At 37.9% G+C, this 18,813-nt stretch overlaps 1 protein-coding gene across 1 annotated transcript in view; it reads right to left on the bottom strand.

Annotated features, from left to right (window-relative positions):
* The window catches only part of LOC132154456 (microtubule cross-linking factor 1-like), a 56,870-nt gene that overhangs the window by 21,666 nt on the left and 16,391 nt on the right, over positions 1-18,813 (bottom strand). Inside the window, exons 4-8 of the mRNA XM_059563020.1 lie at positions 13,716-13,775; positions 11,859-13,277; positions 8,020-8,172; positions 4,974-5,102; positions 3,676-3,894 (exon numbers count right to left, since the gene is read on the bottom strand). Coding sequence (XP_059419003.1) covers positions 3,676-3,894; positions 4,974-5,102; positions 8,020-8,172; positions 11,859-13,277; positions 13,716-13,775 — 1,980 coding nt within the window. The remainder of the gene's footprint in view (positions 1-3,675; positions 3,895-4,973; positions 5,103-8,019; positions 8,173-11,858; positions 13,278-13,715; positions 13,776-18,813) is intronic.

Below are 18,813 nucleotides of genomic sequence, written 5' to 3'. Positions count from 1 at the left end.
TATGTTGACAATTGCCTGTACAGTCTCACCACCAAAGATGCGGCTAAAGAACTTGTCGATCAGCTCTGTTCCCTCCTAGCTGAAGGAGGTTTTGAATTACGGCAGTGGGCCAGCAATTGCCCATCTGTGATCGCTCACTTGCCACCTGAATCAAGATCTAACAGCTGTGAGCTCTGGCTTAGTCAGGGTCAGCAAGTAACCCCTGAATCCACACTTGGCCTTCACTGGCAGTGTCAGTCTGACACCTTGCACTACAAACATCGGGTTGTGAACTGCTCTAAAGTAACTATGCGCAGCATCTATCGGGTTCTAGCTAGCCAATATGATCCTCTTGGATACATTATCCCATATACCACTAGAGCGAAAATACTGGTGCAACGCTTATGGGATAAAAAGCGTGACTGGGACGACCCGCAGCTTCCAGAGGATCTGCTCAGGTTATGGAGATTGTGGGAGGAAGAGTTGAGTGATCTGGAGAAGATTTCGCTGCCGAGGTGTTATTCCAGTTCAAAAATGGACCTCCCTTCTAGCAGGCGTGATATACACGTGTTCTGTGATGCTTCAGAGAAGGCTTATGGGGCTGTAGCCTATTTGCGTACAGAGAACCAAGAAGGCCAAGTTGAAGTTGTATTCCTGGCTGCTAGGTCACGTGTTGCACCCCGAAAGCAGCAGTCCATCCCACGCCTAGAGTTATGTGCAGCTCTCAGTGGTGCTCAGCTCTCCAAGGTCCTTGTCACCGAACTCACTATTCCCATCTGTTCCTTAACACTCTGGTCGGATTCCATGACTGTGCTCACCTGGCTGTTGTCAAGCTCTTGCCGTTACAAAGTGTTTGTGGGGACACGGGTGGCGGAAATACAGGAACTCACAGCAAATGCAACATGGCAGCACATACGATCAGAAGACAATCCTGCGGATGACATAACATGAGGCAAACACCTCTGTGACCTTGTTGAAGGAAGCCAGTGGATTCAAGGGCCTTCTTTTCTTAAACTGCCACTAGCAAATTGGCCCAATCAACCCTCCTTGCCAACTGATGGGCAAAGTAACGAGTTAAGACAGTCTGCTTTCTGTGGATCAACTACAGTGCTATCCATGCCGAATCCACAGCAATATGACACTTTAACTGAGTTACTTGAGGCATGCAGTCAGCAGCTTCACGGGGCGGCAAAACTCTCATGCGCTGATACACGGAGGGAGGTAGAGTTATTAGTGCTTCGTCAGATTCAGATAGACTCTTTCGCTGTTGAGGTGGCCCAATTGCAGTTAGGGAAACCGGTATCAGGTACGAGTAGGCTTGCTTCTCTTTCTCCTGAGTTTGACCCTACCACTGGACTCATTCGTGTGGGTGGGCGCCTGAGACGTCGCAGTGAGACAGATCTGGATTTAATTCATCCTATCCTCCTTGCCCCTCAGCATCCTGTGACCAGACTCATTATCAAAGATTATGATGAAAGGCTGCACCATCCTGGACCAGAACGGGTGTTCGCAGAGATAAGGAGGACCTACTGGGTATTGCGAGGACGTGAAGCAGTTCGGCGCCACCAACGACACTGCGTAGAGTGTCGAAGATGGAAGGGTCAACCAGAAGTCCCCCGTATGGCTGACTTGCCACTTGCAAGACAACAGCTCTTCAAACCTGCTTTCTTCTCAACTGGCATGGACTGCTTTGGTCCTTACACAATCAAGATTGGACGTCGAAATGAGAAGAGATGGGGCATATTATTCAAGTGCTTGACAACCAGGGCAGTGTACATTGATTACCTAACCAGTATAGATTCAGACTCCTTCCTGATGGCCTTGAGAAGATTCATCTCGCGACGAGGAAAACCACATGAATTGTTAAGTGACCAAGGCACTAACTTCAAGGGTGGGGAAAGAGAGTTGAAAGAATCCTTTGCTGCCTTGCACAGTGAACTTCAACGTAACCTGGCTGCCCAACAAATCAAGTTTGTGTTCAATCCACCAGGAGCGCCTCACTTTGGTGGATGCTGGGAGAGGGAGATCCGTTCAATTAAAACGGCTCTACGAGTTACCATAGGGGCGCAGACTGTGACGGAAGAGGTCTTGAGAACAGTCTTAACTGAAATTGAAGGGATCTTGAATTCAAAACCTCTGGGTTACACCTCTTCAGATATATCAGATATCGACCCGATAACTCCCAACTGCTTTCTCATCGGACGCAGAGATGCTTCTTTGCCACAGGTGGTTTATCAGGAGTCGGATGTGCTGAGTCGTCGCCGTTGGCGACACAGCCAACTCTTGGCTGATCATTTTTGGAGACATTTCATCAGCTATTACTTGCCTAGTCTCCAAGCTCGCCAGAAATGGAGGTTAAATAAAGAGAATCTGCAAGTAGACGAAGTGGTGATGATTGTTGACCCTCAACTGCCTCGGGCGTTGTGGCCAGTGGGAAAAATCACAGAAGTGTTCCCGGGAGTAGACTCAAGGGTGAGGTCAGTCACGGTAGAGGTTAAGAAAAAACTGTACACTCGACCAGTATCCCGTCTTATCAAACTTCCAGTCCTGCTTGATTAGGAATAACCTACTATAGGTTAAACCCTTTTGGAAGATGTGCGAATTCAAGCTTTGAATTCGGGGGCGGCTGTTCAAAAGGCTCCTCTGTTAGTTGACCAATCGCACTCTTCAACGTCATCACTGGTCTCGTGGTAAGGAGAAAAGCAGGTGCAACGAGCAGAGACAATGAACGCGATCGTTTTGAGATGACTCCACTTTATCGCACGTTTGTTGGCAGTATCTGAATATTACTGATGTAATATTGTGTGCGTGAATAGAAAGTAAGTGTATTTTGTTAGTTTTTTTCCTCAGAATTATGCTGATCGTTCTTGCCGCGATTCGGATGTATCTAGCGCCATCGCGGCATAGGAAATTGTGTTATCTGCATTATTTAAATACTGCTGCCATCCTGTTATTCTTTGCTCTATTATCATAATAGCTACTGCAAGTAATACCTGCTATTTACAGTAGAATATGACAATGTGTTAGATTATTAGTGATTTATGATTACATGCTATCATTGGTTTGAATGTGTTCAGTCACTATAAATGTGCCAATGGCGCCATCTTGTGGCCTTACATAGTATAACTGTCTATTGTTTTCCTAGTACTGGCATTAACCGCTCACATATATGGTTATTCATATTTGTAAAGAGTATTGCCTATCACTTCTAAATGTTAAAGTAAATTAATGTAATCACTCATTTAAGTTTATATCTGTATTTTGTTCCAGAAACCACACCTGTTACTTTTGAAATTATCATCAGTAAATCATTCAAAGAGATTTGGAGTCTGCAGAGTGAATTCATTACCATTGATGTCATTACACAGTTCTGACCGACTGTCTGCAGGGGTTCGAAACAACCCGAATTAGCGCAAACTTAAATCTCAATTACAGGCAAAATTTTTTTTATTTTTTTTTGCACCCTCAGATTCCAGATTTTAAAATAGTTTACGCTTATTTATTCAGCCTTCATGTGATGTACAAATCTAAATTGTGAAAAATTTACACTTAAGACTGGTTTTGTGGTCCAGAGTCACATATTCCACTGATATTTTTATTTTGTTTTTATTGATGCAACGGGTCAATCTCATAAAAACTGTCAGCATATGTCCTGGTAATCTAGTCATCTAGGCTAGTTATTCTGGATCTGCTCACCTCAGTATGTGCTCCCTCCTCCAGGACGTCCGTCCTGCGGCCGAGCCTCCAGTGCATCAGGATCCAGCGCAGCTTCATGTACACAATGACCATGTTGTGGTGGAACAACCTCACTTCCTGTTGCAGCATGACTCTATCATGTGCCCATGTTGGCTCATTAGATTGAAGTCCCTTCAGCTCGAGTCCTCGCCGGGCCTCGGCTCGCCTCCTCTCCTCCTCCTGCACAAGCCAAAACATTCAAAATAGACAAGAGTTATGGTTAATATACTTGTTATCATTATGATATAAGACAGATGCATGCTTGCATAGAGAGCACCAAGACTCTGAAAGATCATGTGGGGGTTTAAAGGCAAGTGGAAAAGTAAATCATACTAGAAAACCCATCTAAAATCACTTTTATTGTGCAGTTTTCTTGCTGGTCTAAGCTGGTTTAGGTGGATTATTAGTTAGTGGGAACCTGGCTAGGCTGGTATATTAACTTGTACCAGCAATAAAGCAATAACTAGTTCTAAAATAAGACTAACATAAGAATAACTTTGATATTGTTAGTACTATTTCAAGATGAACACTTACTGGACTGAAACAACATGGATTTACTTGAATATCCATAAAATCATGTTCAAATGTGAGTATCAAATATGATCATAAAGCTTTTGAGGAACATTTATTTGTTCATCTCTCAACCGTCATTGGATTGCATTGCATTATAAGGTTTGATCATCAAACTCAGCATTTATTTATCATCTTAAAAGACTTATTATTGAGACATACAGAGTGACAATAGATATTTATATGTATTTTATGTAAGTAGTCTGTTATTCTGTTATAAAGATCTCATTGATTTACATTACAAGCATCAGAATTTCATCACTTTTTGTGTGATAGAAATATCAGGATCTGCAATAAATTGGATATTTTTGCTCAATTTGGGCCTTTTTCCTCCATATTCTCACTATATCAAACTATATGAACCATAAAAGCCTGATATATCAAATATGATACTCAACAAAAACATATGCAAACTTTTTTTTTATTCATTGCAAACTACTATTTTCACATCAGTATTTTATGTGAGGATTCTTTGAATTGATGACTTGCAGGTCTGATCCTGTTTCTAAAAGTAAACCATCTCAAGTCGCATTTATTTTTATGGCACTTTATACAATTATAGATCATTTCAAAGGAGCTTCACTGTGATTTTTAATCTTCAATTACGAGATGAATACAATTTCAGCTGTAAAGCAGCTCTCAAGTGATTGAGTTGAATTCAGTAATGCATGATGTTAAACAGCAGGTACCTGAGTGATGGATGAAGTCAAGCTGTCTTTCTCCTCCGCTCCAGCTCTCATCCTCCTGTCGTGGTCCAGGACCGGGTCACGGATCTGGACCCCATCAGAACACAGAACACCAGTCTCAAAATCCCAGCACTTTCGAGAGAAACACCATCAGTTTTCATGCATAAACATATACGTGTCATGCGGCAAGGCAGATGTGAGGTATCTTCTCATTCTAGATCCACTACCTTTACATGGAAAGGTTAGCCAGGACAACATTAAATTGCATTCCAAGTTGCATTCTTAATGGATCAGTTTCCTAATAAACTTTCTGGATCGCTGGTGATAAACGCAAGAGAATTAATTCAGTCAGCCAAAGGTAGATTCTTTATAAGCTCATGATCAATTTAGATTAATTTCTACTCTGAAGAAATACTAAGCTGTGCTTTATGTGCTGCTGTTTGTTAGTGCTAACAGACGTCTTAATTTAAGGCTGAATCAGAGTTATTATTGTTTACTAACACCAAAAATAAAACCATAAATAATATTATCTGAAATAAACAATATTTTTTACTAAAAATAAAATGTGAATATATACAAATAAAATCCTATTATTATCTAAATATAAATATTAACAAAAACTATCATATATCATGTACTATCAAATATCATTAAGATTCATATGCATGAATATCTCATATTTCAAGCTGAAAAATAAGCATATGCTGCCTTCAAGTCATTTCATTAATGATTGAGTGCGTATGAAGTAACATCAGGTCATAATTACAAAAGCTTTTGTTTTCGCGTCCTGAAATTTGAAGGGGATTTTTAATTGGAATTTGGATTCTGGAGGGAAATCGGTCCAATTCTGCAGACTAGATTTAAACATTTAATCATTATTTTAAGATTATTTTAAAATAATTTTATTTGTAAAAAAAATATATAATTAATTTATGCAGTGCATTTGTTTGTATTGCACATCAGTATAAAAATACTAATATAAACATGCAAGATTACAGTGACATTACTAATTTATACCCGAAGCCCCAAAGTTGGTAACAGGTAAAAAGTGGTTTATGAGGCGACATGCAAAACTACATTTCCCATCATTCTCTGCAGCTACATGCTAAAATATCCACAGCTTCAGTTGCACAACTAATGCACATCCATCACTTTTTATATTGTTATAGTAGTGCTAAAACTGATAGATGATAAAAGTGAGATAAAATATATAAAATTACCAGTGTTCATTTGTTCCAGTAAAAAATCATCGTAAAATGACTGTAAAAGTAAGGACCTATCCACCAGGACTTGAAGGAAGCATGATGCTTGTAAAGTAAGTGTGCATTGTTGTATATTGCAAGATGCTAAATACACTTGACTGCCTGTCTTTTAGCTGATTTGGTTGCATGGCAATAGCACATAAACTGGGACAAGCAATAGACATACACAATTAAATGCAAACATATATATATATATATCTACAGATGACATGGTTAATACACATACAGCCCTTATTTCAAACAGAAACATCACATTCTCAAAGCTCCTGTGTGAGAGGATGGTGAGTGATCGTAATTCATGACAAATCAGTGTGATTTTAAAATAACAGCAGTGATTGTGAGCTGAGCGAGAAGAAACCAAAAGAATCACTGAGAGACAATGATGTGAATTAAATGATTCGAGCGAACAAACCGATCTCAGCTAGATCTTGTGTTTTTTTTTTATTTTTTTTTTTTATTCAGTTTATTTGTCAGGGACAATGTACAAAATACATTAATCTTACGAAGAGATGTTTTGTACCAGAGTTAGCAAATGCTAATTTCCATCTGCAGTCCCATTTCATTTCAGTTTCATTTAGTTGCATCAGATGAATCAATGCTGTTGCTGTTTTTGGTCTATTAACCTGGTGTAAAATAACTGAGTGCTATTTTATGACATTTGGCTCGCTTGCATTTGGTTTTACTACATTACAGATTTATTGCATTTTATCCACTTAAATTATGAAATACATACAAGTTAGAGAGAATTGCTCTTCATACTAAAGTGTGTTATAGGCTTTCCTTTCCTTCTAAATACAAAAACAAGACCTAGTGAGCAGCTTCTCTGTCTTCTTTTCTGTTTTTTCATGTAGAAAAAAAAATTATAACATTATAAGTGGACCTCAGAAAACAGTACAAAAGAATAAAGAAAAGGCAGTTCATGACCCCTTGAAAATCTGGTCTGTCTGAAGCGAGGTCATTCCTGTTTCAAGACGGAAAGCTTTGTCATTAAACAAATCTGTACTGCACATTTTCACAAGGAAAGGCACTCCAGCTCTCTAGTTTTCCATACACCACCAAATCATTTCCTACTGGCCTGTTTTATTGTTAAAAAGAGGATTACCGCCTTGGTTATCTCTGGATATCTTTGACAGCTGTTGCTTTTCATGAGATATGGTTACATTATACATTACATATAATTATATATATTCATAATATTACCATTTATATGAAATCATTAATAATTAAATTATTAAATTAAATATTGAAGTTGAATGTATGAAACTTACAAACATCTAATTCAGTTTGATATATATATATATATATATATATATATATATATATATATAATAAATTCTATATTTTGTGTGTATATATATATATATATATATATAATATAAAATTTATAATTATAAACAATGTTAACATTCATATTTAATAAGGGCTTTTCTTAATATTCAATTTATAGCAGACTATACACACACACACACACACACACAAACCAAATCATTTCAGAGTCAATAAATGCTACACTTTTCTGAAACTACAGTGCTTTCTTGAAAATAACTCACCACATTAATGTTCCAGCTGCTTTCGTATTTCAATCAAACATGTGACGAAATCCCAAGATAACCAAGGCTTTCCATAAACATGCCGTTTTGGTAGAGTACGGGAATATCCATTCAGTGTTTACTATCTTACTGTGTACCACATTTAACTGTCAGTGTTTCAGGAAGTCAGAGGCACTGCAAAGACACTTAGAAACGTATCTGTCTTAAAGTTGAGAGGGAGATGGACGAGGCACTGACCTCGGGTCTGAAACTGTGGGGTCTGGTGTATCTACTGAGTCCAGGGCCTCCCCTGGCTGTGACGGAGCCCTTAGTGAAGCCCTGTCCCTGTCCAGGGGTCTCCGGGACAATCTGCCGCTCTAGACAGCACTCCTGCTCCTCCCTGCGCCCGTACTGTGAGTGAGGAGGGGAGGAAAGGGTCCAGGAGGAGGAGACAGAGGGAGGTGCATGGGGATCGGTGAACGACAAATACACACACACGAGACGAAAAAAAGAGTGGAGGGGGAAAATAAAACTGAACGTGGGTTTATGCCAAACTCAGAGTGTGGAATGCATGGGTGAGGGGTCATCGACACACTGTATTCAAAAAATGATTATGAATTACAAAACAATGATCGAATGGAAAACAGAAAGAAAGAGAGAGCCAGCGGGCTACAAGACAAAGAAAAGCGCAAAAAGAAAGACCAACTTAAAGATGATGGCGTAGGAGATAGACGAGAAGAGAACGAGAATGAGGAGGAACAGAATCATGGGCTGAAACATCTGGGAATGAAATGAGGGACGAAGAGAGAAAAAGGGAAGGACCAAGGGGGAAAAAGAATGCAAAATACTGGTTATGAAGCGCATGCGATGGGGATACATGAGTCTTACAACCAATAACCCGAAATGTGCAGTGACTGACAGCTGCGACTAAACGCTAGTGGCGTCGTGCCACATCCAAGTCCAGGTAAAAACCCTAATGCTTAACCGAATTAATATTAATAAAATCCAATAATATAATAATTCTTAATGAAATGATTACAATGACAATTACATTCTTTTAATGATTTAACTACATACTATTTTATCATTTTAATAAGTACCTTACATTGATATTAAGCTAATAATTAAAATAGTACATTTCTAAATATTATATTAATTATTATCATTAGATTTATTCTACCATTCATTGCAATATTAATATTAATTTAGCTAATATTTAAAATAATAAATGGAATTAAAATAATACATTTAAATAAAAACTACAATTAAGATAATTGAAAATAAAAATAATACATTTTACATTTTAATAATACTAATTATACTACCATAGCTAAGTATAGCTGATGATGAATACAAAAGATATTATATTATACTATATAATTGATTTATTGTTTTATTATAACTGTAGTTCTAGATCAGTGATAGAACAACGCTAAAGGCTTTTGGATGAGGCGTAACAAACATCTGCAAGGTGTGTAGGACTTTGAAAGGGTTTGGATGTGGCACGATGGCAGCATGCTGCTTGTAGCAAAGCTCAGCCATGCAAAGAAAAGCAGCATATTGAAAAAACATCCTATATGAGTGTTTATCAGGTCTGTTAGCATTAACCGGTGGGGGACATCTAACAGTTCATACATATGAGGTGAAAAGGCTGTGGCTTTATGCTTGATGAATATTGTTTTAGTGGTTGGATTCAAGTGACGTGACCCAAAGCAAAGAACCGCCCGGCTCAACCGATGGCTTGCACCAATGAACATGATCCAAATGAGCTAATCAACCAATATTGACCTTAAATTTGAAATATCAAATCACATGCAGAGGCTTCAAAGCTACTAAAACTTCAACAGATGTCAAACCCGTAGTTACATGCAAGTTATTAGTTGGAAAGTTGACTCATGTTATCATAAAGCAGATTCAAAGCACAAAGCAGGAAATAAGCTACATGCAGTTCTATGGAGGGCAGCTTCCCGAGACTATTTCGCATATATGACATCAAAACATTTGAAAATCATTGAGACAAAAGACACAGCTGAATTATTCCTTAGAATGATCCACCACATCAGAGTCACTTAAAAATATACAGAGAAACAAACATTTAGTGTATTCAGAGTATGTTAACAGGTCACACAGAGCCTCTGGAGGTTACTCAGAAAACAAAAACGCAGTATAATCACTTCTTGTCTGCCATATCTCATATTAATGGCTGCATGTTCCATATATGTTGCATCAGTATTAACTGATGTGCAATGTCAATATGAAAATATGAGGATCTAGAAAACAATGTGTCCTCCTGTCTTTGTTAAAAGTGAAGTTTAAGGACAAACATTTGCACAGAGGGAGTATTAGCTTATAGCAATGCCCAATAGACTTCATGCATTGATGCATTACAAAACAAGATGGCACACAATTTATAAACAAATGCAAGTATGTGCCCTGGTCAGTCGCTCACAGCTGGTATTTGCACTTGTGTTCATGTCATATATGATGCTGCGAATAACATTTAGACTATTTGTGACAAATATGCATAAAAATAATATAACAGATATGGACTAAGAAATACTAAATACTATCAAAGCTTATTTCTGGCATGGAATAAATAAAGGTAACTGCCACTTTTTAATTCACAATTCTGACACAATTCATTCACAATTCATTTTGAGATTCTGAGATGTTAACTCACAATTCTGAGAAGTCAAAATGTATGATATATATATATATATATATATATATATATAAATAAAGAAAATGTAAGAATTGTGAAATGTAAACTAGGGATGCAAAAATCTAAATTGAGCTTTTTAAATTGATGTAAACTTAGAATTAAAAAAGGCAGATTTGCAAGATGTCAACTCTGAATTCCAAAAAGAGAGTCAGAACTGTAAAATGTAAATTTAGAATTCCAAAAAACTGTCAGAACTGCAAGGAGTCAGAAGAATTATAAAAAAAAGAGTCAGAATTGCGAGTTGCAAATTTAGAATTCTGAAAAAAAAAAAAGAGTCTGAATTTTCAGTCATAGTTATCTTGTCATATTTTTTATTCTGTGGTAGGAAATAAGCTTGAGTAAAATACACTTTTACGGCTGGGAAATATTTCTTAGTTTACCCACTACTGGCATAGTACATTTTGGACCCTTCAAATCATAGACAACTAAACAGTACACATAGCTCTGTCAAGCCATGCGGGAAATACCCCCAGGTGCGAGACAAGGGGGTTGTGGGTAAGAGGATGTGGCAGGTAGAAATGCAGGTGTTTATGAGCAGCAATTGAGGGTGGTTTTGCCAGGAAAGGAGAGGAAGGGGCATCTTGGCTGAGCTCATTAGCACTAGGGCTGGTATGTGTCTAAGTGTGGGTAAGGGAAATGTGCATTGCATTCTGGGATATTTTATACTGCACATTTTGGTAAATGAAGTAAAGCAGGTTATCTGGGTAGTCCATTCATGCAGAAAATGTATGTACATACAGCAAAAATAATATGTTGTTCTCAAAGAAAAACTAAGTGGTCAGTTAATATTGATGAGCGAGTGTTGTTCTGTGATATCTGGAACTGCCTACATTTAAGGTTATTAATGTCAAAATGAATTAAAAAGCACCAAACATCTTTACAACTCTGTGTATCCTTTTGTGTCTCCTGCTGTTTTATCATCTCATTAATCTCAGAGAAGGTCTATCAGAATGTAACTTTGCTCACAAATCTCCCATTTATCTTTCACATGGATCTTTATTCACACCTAACTTACAACAGAAAAGATAAGAAATATCACTGTCGGGGCAATACAACGGTTTGCTAATCTGCCTACAGCTCCTATATCTCAAGCAACTCTACCTTTTTCCCTTCTTATCTGAGTATTGTTTCTGGTTTGAGATGAAGAGTCATGCCAGCCAAATTAGGTGAATAGTTTCCTTTGTGATGCATTCAGGACCTTCGATATATATGATACATGAAGATGCAGAATCAATATAAAGGTTTGTATTAATTCTCAAAAAAGGAATTTCAAATGAGGAAGCAGCAAAGCAAAAAAGGAAGTTGCTATGTCATGTGATTGAATGTGATGGCAAAAACTGAATAAAGATGAAGGGTCGAGATATACATAACCTACCTGGAAGTCCGTCACCAGATCCCTTCCCATTGTGCCGATAGGCGAATCCCTTGACATGGAGGTAACTGTGGAAAGGAAGCTGCTAGATTCGGTGAGGTTGGGCATGGGGGAAAGGTCGTCGATGCGTTCCCTTAGACCCTCCCCTAGGTGGTCCACCTTGTCCATGAATTGCTGGAGTTCCATTCGGAAAGCCCTCATGCGGGTATTGATGGAATCAAGCACCTGAGAGTCGGGTTTATATTCAGCAGAGTCCCCATCGCCTCTGAACTCCGAACCTTCTGCAAGATGATCCCCTCCCAGGACAACAAGACCACCTTCGTGGATCAGACTGTCCGTATCCGCGATGACCCGCTCCACTGTTTTACCAAGCATCTCAGCTTCACGCCTGACGTTGTGGAGCGTCTCCCGGTCTTCCCGTCTCCGTCGGGCAAACTCGGCCACTCCCAGCTCTCCAGGATCTGAGGGTTTCTCACCACTGGCGAAACCAGAAGTTGCCGTTTTCTCAAACAAGTCATCGGAGTCGCTCTCGCCGCCTACAGGACCCTCACGTTTGGGGTGGAGCAGCAGAAGCCTGGCCGTCTCGTCCTCATCTGGTTCCCTTCGCCCAGCATCGCTATCCACATCACTATCCCGTGGGCTACTGGTGCGTATTCCCAAGTGTGCCGCTAAGTCACAGCGCTGCATGTTTGATATTAGCACCCGGTTCTCATACTGCAGCTTCATCACCTTCCCACTTAGTTCATTGATCTGGAGTCTTGCGGCTTTCAGCTCCTCCTGCTGTGTGGCGCCACTCCCTGCTCCTGAAAAACCATTTCCTCCTCCGTTACCAGGTTTGAGTGTGCCACCATTTCCACCCTCAGATCCCTTGGACTCCCGGTCGGCTTGGCTGGGTGCAAATTTGAAGCAGTTGAGCTCAGACATCAGCTGCTTGTTGTGGTCCTCAATCTCAGAGATGGAGCGCCGCAGCAGCTCTGCTTCCTCTTCCACAAACTGCAAGTGTCGCCGCAGTTCGCTTGCAGATTCCAGGGCATCGCCACCATACGGTGAGGTAGGGACACTTGAGAAGGGTTCACGCCCAAAGCAGTCCCTCTCGTACTGGCAGCGTAGGTCTTCGTTTTCCGCCCTAAGACCACGGTTTTCCACCTCCAGCTCTACAATCTTCCTTCCCAGAATATTGGCTTCCTCTTCGACCAGTTTGAGTCGTAACCTTAATTCAGCTTCCCGGGAGGTGTGGGGGCCTCCACCTGTCACCTCGGCCAGGGGCAAAGGACTGTCCATGTCTCCATACACTGATTTATAGTTCTGCAATTCTTGTTCCAGTTCATCCTTCTCGCGGCCAAGTTTTGCCATCTTTTTACGCATTAGAGCCGATTCCTCCTTGGAAAACTGTAGCTGACAGCGCAGATCTGCACTGTCCTCCTGGAAAGAAAGAAATAAGTGAACATAAAAGGCAATACCATTCGTTTTGAAATAGCAAATAGTGACAGAATAATTGGCATCGACAACATATAAGAAGTCAAGAGGTTATCTAGTCTATATACTCAACAAGTAGTGCATTTAGTATATTGTGTTGTTCTGTGCACTCAAAAATAAATGTTTCCAATGCGGGGTTTTGAAGCCATGACAGAGAATAACTATTTTTGGATTTTCCAAAGAACCTTTCTGTGAACAGTTATTTATAGAAAAATTTTTATGTGAAGAACTTAATAGTCGAAATAACCTTTTTCGACAATAAAGAATGGTTTGTGCAATGTAAAGTTTCCATGGAAGTTAAAGGTTCTTCATAAAACCACAGATGTCAATAAAGAAGCATAACATAAGGCTTATGAATTGATCTTTGTGTTTCTTTGTACACACCTGAGTTAAAGACTTCTTATCTTTGAAGGTTTCTCTACTGCTTCGCCTCCGCAGAGCAGTCTGAAAGACAAAAAGAGCCAAATTACAAAGTGTAAAGATGACAGAGCAGATAAACAAAATGTGAGAGTCAGCGACTAATGAACAACATCTTGATTTCTGTTACCAAGCCTGGTAACCTTCATGAAAAACAGGAGCAAGCTTCTGATAATAAATTATTAATTTTGAATAAAAAAAAACAATCAGCATCTTTTTTTTTTTTCACACACTATTAACTATGAATACCGTGTCAAGCTTAAAACTATTATTATGTGTAGGCTATTACAAGTCATGGTCCTTAACTATCTAGTAGATCTTACTATTTGAATAACACACAGCTGCTGTCAGTTTTAGGATTTCTTCTTTATATGTCGGAAAACTACATAAATACAACACTTAATGCATAATAAACAAAACTGCCAATGCTTTGCAAACTGCATTGGCTTTTCAGCTGTTCTGCTGTTAATAAAGGTGACTCTGGATATTAACAAAAATAAACAAAACTACTGTATGCAATACTAGTTTGAGATTCTGCAAATGCTCCAAATGCTGTTTTTTTTTCTTCTTTTTTGCACTTTTACAAATTAAAAATGTAAAATGATGACTTTGAATTAAATAGAATGCTACATATGTGAAGTAGAAAAAACCAAAATAGTTGCCAAGCACTTAGAAAAAAGAAATAAAAAAGATGTGAACAAAGAGTGACCAGGTTTGGTAATAATATGGTACACAGTAAATCTGCTGGAAAAAAATAAATAAAATAAAGTTGAATATATTTTCAGGTTGTTGAATCAGTGCAGGGTGAAATCAGGCCAAATGCACAAAGATGAACTACGTTAGTTGCATTCTCAGAGTTGCCACAAGAGGCGCTAACTGTCTTCTATTCTCATTTCTACTTCAGATCAGCTACTGTCATTGTGGATGAACAGTAGTTTTAAGGGAATCATACTAAGCAAGTTAAAGTCAGTACGCTTATATTTAGCTACCAGGAATAAGAACACATCCAATTATTTTGCTATAATCATTGGCTGACCGCACATAATCTCCTACTTAAATCAAGAGTTAAGTAGGTAAACTTAGCCCTGCTTATGCACAGTCTATCTTGAGTCATACACCGAACTTAAATAGCTGCTGCTGATGGCTGCGTTAGCTTGAATCATTTATGGCCAGACAGATGGAAAGTGTGAGATGGGCACAGGAGAGGAAGGAGTTTGAAACTTTTTCACCAACACACAGCAACAAGGCAAGACTCCAAAACAAAGGAGGAGATGAGATGAGGTGATGTCATTGAGGGAGTCTGCAATATGGTTACAATTTATGATTCACAATTTTCCCATTCATGTTCAGCGAAGTCATCACCACTAGCTGCCACACAAACATCTATCGCACAACCATTAAGAAAAAAACTGACATTTCTACGCATGCTAAGTCAAACGTCACTATAACTATTGCTCATATTTAGTTACATTCTCAGACTAAGCATTGAAGTTTAGTGCATGATTCACACTCCAGACGTAATGATTTCCTCATCATGTGTAATGCATTACATTTATGCATTATATTCCTTGTACTTTATATTGCTTGTTGCTTCTATTGGTTAATAAGGTTGTATACCTTGAATGCAAAGACCTTGCAACCATCCAGAACACTCTAGCAACTGCATAGCAACACCTAACATGCTAAAAAAATGCTAAAAACATCTTGGTAGCAACATTGTAGTGCCTTGGAAACCACTCAGAACAGAATTAGCATTGTGGCAATGACTTTTGCAATTGACTGAGAAACACTGTAATGTGTTTGCATAACACACACAGAGATTAAGTTACACAAACACATTAATGCATTATTGTGCAAAACACTCTCGGTTTAATTCTATCCACCCATCGCTAGCATGCAAACACACATGCAGCTTAAAACATACTTAAAATCTGCAACAATAATGCCATGCATTGGCTTTAGAGGAATGCATGCAACTATTTGCTAGGGTGATCTGAGTGTTTAATGAAACACCTCTAATAAAACAGATAAACAAAGGGAACTTTTATAACAGATCAGCCAACATGTGCTTTTCTTCTCTCATCCTCAGTTCTCTGTCCCTCTTACATTTGCACGATTATCTAATTGGAAAGGCATTACAGCATGCTTTTTCTCTGCAGCCTGTGTGCATGTGTTTCCAGACTGACGTAATGTAATGGGTGTAGCTTAGTGACAATGCCTGATTAAAAAAAAACAAAGCTGCTGAAAACCCAAACTCAACCCTCACTGTTACTGTTAAACTACAGTATACACTCATATGGAGTATGGTGAAAATACTCCGATAATAAACCTGACATAAAAGATCTCAAATGTTTCTCCTAGACATGATTATATGGAGAACAAATGAAGTCTACTGAATCTGCAATCGAGTCAGAATGCACTCATTTCCCATCAGTTTTCACCATGATTTAATAATCTGAGCTGATATACATAGCGAATGATTGATGTGTGCATATTTTTATTCCTCCATAAAAAATCTAAAAGATCTAAAACTAAAAGAAAGTCTCTTTATAACGAAAATAATACTTTAATTCAGCAAAGTTGCAGGTGATCAAAAGCAACAGTATAGACATTCCAAATATATGCTGAAAAAAAATCCTGATAATAAATGTATCATGGTTTCAGCAGCACAAGTGTTTTAAACATTAACAATGCAAATGCAATGCAGCAAATCAGTATATTAGAATGTTTTCTGAAGGATTATGTGCAGTGCAATTCAGCAGCGCAGGAATAAATTACATTTTAAAACATATTATAGTAGAAATCGGTTACTCTGAACTGTAAAGATATTACACTGTTTTTAGGGTATTTTTGATCAAATAAATGCAGTCATGGTGAGTACAAGATACTTCAAAACTTGAATAAAATATTGTACCAGCCTCAAACTTTTGAAAGTATGTCAAAAGCAACTAAAATATTGTATAGCAAAAGTGTCAACTGGTACAAGAAGAGAAAATCAGGAAGAGGTGAGCTGCATGACAGCTTGTGCTCACAACAGTAGTGCGTTCAGGCTTAGATAATCACAGTCTAATTACAGTCGACAAATCCTCGTCCTCTGATTCCCTACATCCACAGACCGACAGCTACTGTTCAATCGCACTACACAGACCAGTGCATCAGGATGTCACTACAACAGATCAGATCAGCTAGAGTAGATATGGTACAACAAATACAAGTATTCTAAACAAAAAGACATGACCAGAAGGAAATCATGTTTTAAAGGTATTTTCTTGCGAACATTCAATGTATTCCACCACGGGAAATACATAAATAACAATAAAGGTTAATTCAATAAAGGTTTATATATATATATATATATATATATATATATATATATATATATATATATATATATATATATATATATATATATATATATATATATATATATATATATATATATATATATGCAAGATATGAACTTGAAAAAAAAAGACAAAATTGCGAGATTTAAAACTCAAATTTGCAAGAAAAAAATTATATTTCGCAATTCTGAGAAAAAAAGGCACAATTACCTTTTTTATTTTTTATTCTGTGTTGGAAACGAGCTTGAATGTTGCTGATGGATCATTCATCATTAATTATTTTTGCTCTTTTGTTTCACTTTTGTTGTGAAAAGGCATTCTTCACAGTATAAATTCAATGAAATGCATTTCTATAGCGCTTTTCTCAAGTAATTGTTCCAAAACAGCTTTAGAAAAATATTTTTACACAGTGTTTTCCCTTTCATATTGACTATTTAAAGCGTTTGACCATCTGTATGATGGTGAATAAAGGCTAGAATGTGTTTTTGAGGGACTTAAGTTGTGTGTAAGCATTTCAGAGTGATGAAATTAGACAGAACACAGTTCCACACTCGCTCTATTCAGCATGAGCACAAAGCTTCAGTCATCTGTCTCTGCTGCAGATTGAGGTTATTCTCTTGCTGTAAAAACAGACTGTAAAGTCAGACCTCAGCTGATCTCAGATCACAATGTGTAAATAGGTTTGGAAAGGCTGAAGTTGCATCTACAGATCCAGGATCAGTGTTCTGGAAACTCTGTGTGAGGTTTGTGTCCATCTGCTGTCTCCGGCAGGAGGTCTTTGTGGATGAAGCAGAACACATTCAGTCATTCTTTATTCAACACTCAAAAAACATTTCAATACACAAATTAATGAATCTGCACAAAGGAAGAATCTGGCATTCAGTTTTATTTTAGCAAACCGATTTCTAGATGCTGTGGATTTCCCCATTTATATACACACACACACACACACACACACATTTGCATTTCCTACACTATTTACACAAATACATATCTGTACATGGAAGCATGTTTCCACCACAGAATTAAAAACTGTCAATGGTAATTACCAGTTTTTAACCACACACTTTTTTCCCTTGCAGTTTAAACTTTTTTTTTGCCACTTTTGGACAATTCAGAGATATAAATTGAGAATTGCAAGACATACACATAAAATAGTGAGATATGATAAAATGACAGAATGTCTAGATATAAACTCATAATTCTAAGATGTAAACTGAATTGTAAGAAAGAAAGTCTTAATTTTGAGTTTACGTCTCGCAATTCTAAGAAAAAAGTCAGAATCTAGAGATAAAAAATTATATTTGATATAAAAAAATTAATTGAATTTTTATCGTTGAGATTTTTAGATATTTTTATGTATGCATACTGTATCTAGACATCAAATCTTATATCAGAATCAGATTTAATATATATATCACTGCATACAGCCTTCAGAAATAGAGGATGGACTGAAATGCATCTAATGAAGGTTGACTTATATCTAATATCTAGTGCTGATCTAACCTGAACAGACTGACCGACTCTGCAGTAAAACAGAGGTCACCCCAAAGTCACAAACACATCCCTGGAGAAACCTGACAAATAACACAAGCCCTCACCTTCTCTTCTGATTCCTGTGCTCTACTACACTCCACTAACAACAAATACTGTGAGGATCCGACTGGAATAACATGGTATTTTAAAGGGGTCATAAAAATCATTATTTGGTGTATTTGGTG

This window comes from Carassius carassius, chromosome 12 (genome assembly GCF_963082965.1).
Source record: "Carassius carassius chromosome 12, fCarCar2.1, whole genome shotgun sequence".
NCBI classification, from domain to species: domain Eukaryota; kingdom Metazoa; phylum Chordata; class Actinopteri; order Cypriniformes; family Cyprinidae; genus Carassius; species Carassius carassius.
This window is presented reverse-complemented; position numbering and strand designations above follow the sequence as displayed.